At 35.9% G+C, this 9191-nt stretch overlaps 1 protein-coding gene across 2 annotated transcripts; it reads left to right on the forward strand.

Annotated features, from left to right (window-relative positions):
* Positions 1-694: 694 nt before the first annotated feature.
* On the forward strand, positions 695-8937 carry LOC133852036 (inositol phosphorylceramide glucuronosyltransferase 1). 2 transcript variants are annotated; one of them, XM_062288703.1, is made up of 10 exons: positions 695-1097; positions 1647-1767; positions 2213-2398; positions 3065-3228; positions 6260-6367; positions 6727-6864; positions 6973-7110; positions 7313-7580; positions 7703-7826; positions 8603-8937. In XM_062288703.1, exons 1-10 carry the CDS (start codon positions 858-860, stop codon positions 8742-8744), a joined length of 1629 nt encoding a protein of 542 aa, XP_062144687.1. In that variant the 5' UTR covers positions 695-857; the 3' UTR covers positions 8745-8937. The 2 variants fall into 2 exon arrangements, with proteins under 2 accessions (XP_062144687.1, XP_062144686.1); XM_062288702.1 differs by having other exon boundaries at positions 698-1097; positions 7295-7580.
* Positions 8938-9191: the final 254 nt, after the last annotated feature.

Below are 9191 nucleotides of genomic sequence, written 5' to 3' on the forward strand. Positions count from 1 at the left end.
CTGATAATGCTCCCACCACGATGTGGTATGATAGTACTAGGTATCTCATCAGTAGTAACCTATGGTGTATCTAATACAATCACCTCATCTCTAGACAATTTTAGAGATTTGCCCGCTCTAGCATATGGCACTTCTTCCTAGAACCACCTTACTTTTTGACTTGAAGTTGTTCACGTAATCATCCTCAACCTTCCTGTTCTAAGGACTACATAACAATCCACCCTTAAATCTTCTTAGAAACCCAACAAACAAATATACTTCTGTCTTTGGTTTCAACTTATCATACTTTTCTTTCTGCACATATGCTAGACACCTAAATTTAAAATTGAAAAACTTCTCGAAAAATTTATCAAACAAAGTATTTTGAAAACAAAAAAGGTTTTCCTTTCCCTTCCCTCCAAACATCCAAAACTCACTCCAAGGTTAAAAGCCAAAGCCTAGCCCAATACATAATGTGTTACAATCTCATGAGATCTATCATTTTAAAAAATGTGTCATAATTTTATGTATATGATGTGTCACAATTCCATGAGATTTATAATTTTAAAAAATATCATAACACCATAAAATTATGACACGTCGTGTTGAAACGAAATTTAAAAGAAAAAAATGTTAAGATATCATGCATCTCTCCTTTAACAAAACCGTAAAGGAGGAGATTAATGATTATAGCCAACTTTTCTAAGTTCCCTCATACGCACACCCAGAGAGTCAGAGACGCCAGATAAGACAACAACAAAAGAAAAGAAAAAGAAAATTCAAAAGGGGTTTCAAACTTTCACAATTTATATAACACGAAAAGGGTCCCCGACCATTTTCTCGAGAAAATTTGGGATCCTCAAAAGAAGCTCGAATTTATGATGAAAAGATTACTAAATTTTTGGGTTCTGCTCTTAATAGTTCTCGTTTCAGTTCAATCTAAGGCCTCGTTTGGATCTCAGTCCTTGGGCGAGGCCTACGTCACGCTCCTCTACGGAGATGAGTTCTTATTGGGCGTTAGGGTTCTTGGGAAATCGATTAGGGACACTGGATCGAAGAAGGACATGGTGGTTCTGGTCTCCGATGGCGTCTCTCACTACGCTAAGAAGCTTCTCCAGGTACCGCTTTGAAAATTCGAGCTAAGAACACAAAAAAACTTGGTGAATTATGTCTTCTATCTCTTTGGTTTTGTTTTTGGTAAGCGAGAAAACTGAGGGATGGAAAAAGGAAAGAAATGGAATTCTGCAGCTTTGTGTTCTATGTTGATTTGGTTTTTGCTAAAGAAGGAAAGGCTACTAATTAAGGCTAATAGTTGGGTTATGCTTTATTTTATCCCAGAACCTAGTTTCATAACTTTGATGCTATGTTTGGTTGCTAAGAACTTTTGGTAAAGGTGATTTTGGAGTAAAATCAATTTTTTGAATTTTACGTTTTTCTGTTATTTAAACGCGATTGATAGTTGAGAGTACAAAAGCCTTCATTTCAACATGACCTATACAGCCATTTGGGATGTTTTTGTTTAGTATTTTAATTGATGGCAACCAAAATGAAACTAATTTCAAATGTTAGTTAAAGATATGGTAGTTTTGGTTTAAGACTGATATATCGGTTGTTTCTAACGTTTATTTTTTCTTTTTGTTGTCCGTTTTTGGTGGATAATTCTGCAGGCTGATGGGTGGATAGTAGAGAAGATTAGTTTATTGGCGAATCCTAACCAAGTACGTCCAAAGAGGTTTTGGGGTGTCTACACGAAGCTTAAAATCTTTAACATGACTAAATACAAGACAGGTAAATAAGATTTTGCCACTACTACATTTGGTTACTTAGGAAAAATGGAGGAAATGTGAAGGGCATGGATTCTTTTATCTAGGCTTGGTTTAATATGTAAAGTAGTTTCCGGTTATTATTTTTGGGAGATGAATATTATTTATATGGATGGAAAATGTTGCCATGAATTATTATGTATCTTTGCATTTCGCAAAATGGTTACCTGTACTCAGCTCAGTGTACGGTTGTTTTAGTATAGATTGAGTGGGCGTTTTCTGTTGATGTCCCATTTGGTGACAAATCGAAGATGTAGAATTGTCAGTTCATTGTTTCTCATACTCTTTCTGAGCCATCAAAGTTAGCTTATTTCCAGCAAAATGAAATTTCGGATTCGTTCTCTTTTGTTATTAGTATTATGTGGCATGTCTCTTAATGGTTGTTTTATTCTTGAAATTCTGTTCTGCAGTTGTTTACCTTGATGCTGACACTATTGTGGTAAAAAATATTGAGGATCTTTTCAAATGTGGAAAGTTTTGTGCTAACTTGAAGCATTCTGAGAGGCTGAATTCCGGAGTCATGGTAGTTGAACCATCTGAAACTGTATTCAATGACATGATGAGCAAAGTTAGCACTTTGCCTTCGTACACTGGAGGTAAAACGTTTTTTTGTGAATCATTTTGTCTGATAAATAAGTTCTATATTATCCCTCTCTGCTTATATTTTCCTTATCGGTCATGATGATTATATCTAAGTTTAAATTTGTTATTGGAATTTTCTGTTTAGAAGCTAGGTATTTTTGCTTTAAATCACTAGGTTTACTTCATCTACAAATCACTCTTTCTTATCTCATCTGTTAATAGTCCAATAGCTCCAGCTAACCTTGTGCGCATAATCAAACCAATGTATGGAAAAAGCTTGAGCTTCCAAATCTAATTAACTTTTTTTTTTTTCCTGTTGGCAAAGAAATCATGTTCGACTTCATGCAACAACACAATAAATCCAATTAGTGTTGATGCTAAGTTGACCTCAGTGCCGTAAAATAATACTAGTATCCCAGTCTTCGTGAGATATTAATTTGACTATTTTGTGGACCAACTAAAATACTCAAATATCACTCAAGTTGTTTGAAATGCTCGTTTACCATGGATCTAGATGATTCTTGCTACAGAAATTGCACTTTAGCATGTGGATGGTGTAGTCTGTATGTTACCTTATTCATGTGTTGAGTAAATCTTTATAGAGAATTTTACAGTTTGACCGTATCTACAACTCTCTCTCTGTCTCTCACACCCCCGCTAATTTTCTTTTACTTTGATAGGGGATCAGGGGTTTCTTAATTCATATTACACTGGATTTCCAAATGCACGTGTTTTTGAGCCAGATTTACCCCCAGAGGTGTTGAATTCAAGACCAGTTCGTAAAATGCAGCGGCTATCCACTCTATATAATGCAGATGTTGGTCTTTACATGCTTGCAAACAAGGTATTAACTATAATGTATAGGCAATCTCTCTATTTCACCTAATGGGCTCCTGTTTAATAATTTTATTGCCACCATGTTGATGGTATTATTTTCTTGTGAAGTTGCTCCCCACGTATCAAGATGTTTAACGAGTGTTGTACTATATCATAGCATTCATTGACAAATATGTTTATTTTCAGTTTAGTCTTTTCATATGTATTTTTGTTGAAGCATATAACCGTTACACAGTCACTTAAGATGATTGCTTCATCTGCATGATAATTCATTAATGTAAGCACTTCTATTATGCCAAGATGTACTGCCTTCCACCCTCATGCAAAAACATTGCCCATGTATGCATACGATTAATTTATATAAGACAATATTCATATTCTTATGAGAAGTTTAAGGTCTCACTTCTCTATTTCCTGTTGTCCACCCTCATCTCCTTTTATTTTGCTTGACTTGATATAGTGCTCTTAAATTGGCTGAGTTTGGGAACTATTTGTGATGGCTTTACATGTATGAAATATCTACTGTTATGCATGTCATTACTTTTAGTTAAAGAGGGTTGGTGAATTGTTTTTAGTCTTCCAGGATTGTTACGGGGTGATTTCATTTTTTCGATATTGCACGTCTCTGACTGCTTGTATTGTTAGAGTGAATTTTCAATTTGAAGGGGCAAATATATAACATATCACTCAACACAAAAGGTCTTATCCAAACATCCCTTTAAGCAGTTTGCCATCAGTGAAATGGAGTCATAGAGAAAAGTCTTATATAAAAATCGAAAGATTATTTAATTTGGTGCTCATTTATTAAAAAAATAAAATAAAATAAAAAAGAACTTCTAAATTCTGCTGTCTGAGGGTGGCATTTTAGAGAGTTTTACTCCTTTTGGAGTATATCTTACAGGATGGGGCTTTCTAGGTAAGTGCTGTTTCATTTTGCAGAGATAAATGACTACGTGGTTCTCTTTCTGTTTTCTGATAAGCGTCTCCAGTGCAGATACCTTATCTCAAACAATTATGGTTGTTTCTATACAGAAAAAGGATATTCACTTTGTTCCAATGGGATTTGAAGAATTAGATGGATGAGAATATTTCTAATGCGGGACAAAATAATCACAAAATTGACACAGCAAAATTAGGGGGGGGGGGGGGGGGGAAGCTAAGAGAGGAGATAGAAAGAAGAAACAGAAGCTAGAAAGAGTGAAAGAGCTAGGGAAAGAGAGAGAAGAGAGAAGAAGTTGGGGAGAAGAGAAAGAGGAGAGAGAAAATCACTCTCTCATAATTTTATTCCATCAAAGTCCGACTTCATTGGAGTATGATGCTTGCTTAAAGAGACACAGCTAAACTCTTGGGCAACACCCCATTTATTAACTTACCTAAAATAATTTAATTGACTTAACTAAATTAAAATAATTTAATTGACTCTTGAAAATTAAAATAAACATAAATTAAAACTAATAAAACCTAAATAAAATTACAGACCCTATTAACTGTTGTCGTTCCACATCATTCTCCCCTGGTTGGAAAAACTAGACCCCGAGTTTTGAAATACTAAAAGCTTTAAAACAAATGTTTAGCCAGTGCAGTAGTTTGTCGATCAGAATGGGTCGCCGATCCGAGTGAGCTGCGGCATGCAACTGAAGGTGGCGGTGTTGGCAAGATGGGCTGTTATCGTTGGCAAGATGGGGTTTTAGACAGGTTTGGTTTTTTTTTTTTTTTTTTGGATTGAGTGGTGGATTGGATTGCTGTGGCAGTTACCGTTTGGGTGTGTAGGTGTTTGGGCGGTGGTGCGGTTATGCCATGTGACAGAATGCCGGTGGCTGGTGATGTGGTGGCTTGCGACGGATGGATGGGATTGGGTGTTTGGAAGTAGGTGGAATTTGGGGTTTGATTTGGCCGGCAGGAAAGAGGATTGGGATGGCAGACAATGGTTGTGTTGGAATGGTGGTGCCGTGGTGGTCATGGCATTGGATCAATTGAGTAGCAAGGTCGTGGATTGCACTATTGTTATGGGAAACAATTGGTTAGATTTGATACCAATTTGATGTTTGAAAAAATGATCACAAAATTCACACAGCAAAATTAGGGCAAAAGAAAGCTAAGAGAGGAGATAGAAAGAAGAGACAGAAGCTAGGAGAGAAAAAGCTAGGGAAAGAGAGAAGAGAGAAGAAGTTGGGGATAGAAAGAGAGAGAATAGGGGAGAAGAGAAAGAGGAGAGAGAAAGTCACTCTCTCATAATTTTATTCCATCAAAGTTTGACTTCATTGGAGTACAATGTGTGCTTAAATAGATTCTTATTGAACCCAAGGGCAACGCCCATTTATTAAATTACCTAAAATAATTTATTGACTTACCTAACATGCCAATGCCCATTATTGGATTATCCAAAATAATTAAGGGCGACACTTAATACATTGACTCTTGAAAATTAAAGTGAACATAAATTTAAACTAATAAAACCTAAAGAAAATTACGGACCCATTTACACTTGCTGTTCTGCTTCAATTTCTAGCTGGGAAATTTGTAACAGAGTTCATTGTTAAATGGGAGGTCTACTTTTAGTTTGTTTGGGAGCATTTGATAAAGAGAGAGGGAATGGTTGTGGCCACTCGAGTTAGTCATTGGGCAGCTGTGGGGGGTTTTGGTGGATCAAAGTGATTGGAGTAATGAACATATGATTACTAAGTTCCCCTTGTATTTCCTCTTCTTCCTCTCTTTCCTTGGTCTTCCTCCACCTGCTGTGAGTCAGGTTTAAATGTTAAACTCAGAGTTAGATGCATTTAAATGGATCTGTATTGTTCTTACCAAATGTGATGATATGTCAAACATGATTCATAAAAGGATGGTTTCATGTAGAGCAGTTTGTACCATATGAGTAGTGCTTCTCTTTCTCACTAATGTTGATTCCTTTATCTTTGAAAAGTGATTATAAGTTTGTTGACTGATGGAGTGATGACTCATGCATGACAAAGGAATGGCTCTGATATGCATACAGTTTGGCTATTAAGTTGTCTAAATTTGTTTATGAATTATATATGCAGTGGATGGTAAATGAGAGTGAACTCCGTGTTATTCACTATACTCTTGGCCCACTTAAGCCTTGGGACTGGTGGACATCTTGGCTGTTGAAACCTGTTGATGTCTGGCAGGTATTGCCTTCAAATCGCTTTCAGCAAATTATCTGTTTGCAATTTTCGTATTTTTTTACTTTTAATCTTTTCTGTTACAATTTTTTTTTTTTTAATTTTGTTTTTAATATTTTTGGTAGGGGATGGGGTTTCCATTTTTGTCTTGTTATGAGGGACCTGTATGCCACTGTATTGCCATGCTATTTTACATGTTGCTGGTGGGTGGCATAGGAGGGAGAGAGAGTGGGTATTGATCATGTATTATTAGTCAAGAGAATTTGACAATAAGGTGTAACATTTTGTCTTTTCCAGCGGAAGAGGATTAAGTCAATGAATTTGTGCTTATTAATATATCTCTATTTTGTTTGCTTGTGCTACAGAATGTTAGGGAACAGCTTGAGGAAACCCTTCCTGGAACTGGAGGCGGCAGAAATCCTAATGATCATCTTCTTGTCAAATTTCTCTTTCTATTACCTTTATGTGCTTTACTCTTCTGTTACCATCGGTCTTTTCTTCAGGTCAGTGTTTGCAGTTTTTTTTTTTCCTTTATTTATTTATTTATTTAAATCTAGCATTAAGCAAATACGTTATTCTTTTTGGATCTCATATTATATTATTTTATGCAGACACTGAAGTACTTTGGATCATTACGTAGAAGTTCATTATGCGATGGCATCAGATACCTGTACCACAAAATTAGATCTATTGGATCACTTACTTATTCTGGTGTTTCTACATCATCTACCATTGGTTCCAACCCTCATGTTAGTTTCATCCTCTATTTCTTCTGACTTGGAGCTGCAAGATCACTTGCATATTTAAGAGTTTCTTCTTATATAATATGCTGTTATCCTCTTGAAATTTCAAATTTTGCAATATTGGATGGTCCTACCTTTCACCATTAGATGTGTAAATGTTCCATCTATGTTTTTTTGTGATGTTAAACAGTTCTGTAATGGTGCGCAGCACAAGGTGCCTATTTATTTGGGTGGAATATCTGTCGTCTTCTGTTTTATGGCTGCTGCTGTGTCCCTTGCACTTGCTCTGGTAATTGTGCCTCGGCAAGTGATGCCATGGACTGGTTTGCTCTTGATGTATGAGTGGACCTTCACATTGTTCATTCTATTGTTTGGAGGTTATCTGCACTTGGCTTATCAGTGGGGAAAGACAACAGCAAAACAAGCAGGATCCGGTTCTTTTAATCCTGAATCTTTTGATTATGATTCTGGAAAAGGTTTGTCAGCTTGGAGTACAAATTTCTATCTAATTTACATTATTATCTGTGACTTCTGCCTATTAGTTCCTTAATTTATACATATTTTTGAAATTGGTCGATGGTTCTTGTCTGTATTGCAGGTCATCAACGGCAAGAACTGTCCTGCAATGTTGCCGCATTGTATTATGGGTTAGGGATGGCATTTTTGGCTGTTGCTGCCCCATCTTTGCCATGTCTTTTAGGGGTTACTGCTTTATTTTTAAGGTAATTTGCTTGACTGCAGTGCAGTATCTTGACATAATTATTTCTTGCTTCTATTTTTTGAAATCTTGAAAAATTCATGCATATATAACGTTTTTTTTTTTTGAATAGTGGCACTTAAAACATAAGCAACAAAATGTAGAAAACTGCAGTGAATTTACTTAATGGTCATATTATATTTCTATCCATAAAGGGAGTTTAGTGGAGTTGAGGATTTTGAGATGGATATGTGATTACACTAGGAAAGATAGGATCAGTAATGGAGTTATGTTTGGTGAGCACTCTAGTCTGTAGTAGCTCACCAATTTTTGGGCTAAAGTAGCTAACCATATGTAGCTACATTTTCACCCAAATTTGTGTCCCAACTAGCCAAATGAATCTTTAGCTAGCCGGGTACCGTGTGAATGCTCTATTGTTGCTGCTATGACCTATCAGTCCTATGAACCACAAAAGAGAAGCAAGAAATTGAAAAGATCATTAAATTTATATACTGATTAATTGTATAATCTATCGGTGCTTATAGTTCATTATATCTTGCCCCGCCTGTTTATAGTAGTCATCAATCGCGTTCTCTTTCCTTTTGTGCATATATAACCCCTCCCCTCCCCTCCCCTCCCTGCTTGTGTCCCTCCCCATCTTGTGCTCTTTTGATGTTCTTGGAAATATGTTATCCTCTCCTTGTGTTAAGGCAAGTTGATGGTTGTGAACATATTTTTCTTCTGATATGATTGTCTGAAAATAAAGAGTGATCAAGAAACGGCTTTGTCATCCTTCAACAGGTTGGGGTTGATGGTTGTGGGAGGACTAATTTTGGCATCTTTCATGACTTACGCATCAGAGCACCTTGCAATTAGATCATTCTTGACAGGCCTCGGAGACCGGGACACGTCACGAAATAGGAGCTTTTGTTTCTTATGTTGATTAGTGACTTAAAAGAGATGTAAACTATTAATTGTAATTTATTAACGATTGATTTGTACAATTCTGCTGAAATTTGTCTTCCAAAAATGCCTTTTGTCCTCAAGGTTCCTGTTTGTAATATTCTTTTGGAAACAGGTTAGTCTTAATTTTGCTAGTGTTTAATTTTGAATTTATGAAAGGAGATTTTGATCAACTGAAAAATATTATACCATTATATATTCGAGTAATTTTAGATGTCATATTCATGCCCATCTAAAAATTATGTAAAATTATTATTTGATTTGACAGTCTTTTGATAGCTTTCTTGAAGCCACCTTGCTTGGAAAGTAATTAATAATATATTGCCCCTTGGGCCTTGGTTGATAACATTTAACATCTTGGGTTTTGTACAATTTTAATTAATCCCTAGGTTTTTTAATTTTTTTTTTTTATTGTTTTTTATTCCAT

This window comes from Alnus glutinosa, chromosome 12, assembly GCF_958979055.1.
Source record: "Alnus glutinosa chromosome 12, dhAlnGlut1.1, whole genome shotgun sequence".
Lineage (NCBI taxonomy): Eukaryota > Viridiplantae > Streptophyta > Magnoliopsida > Fagales > Betulaceae > Alnus > Alnus glutinosa.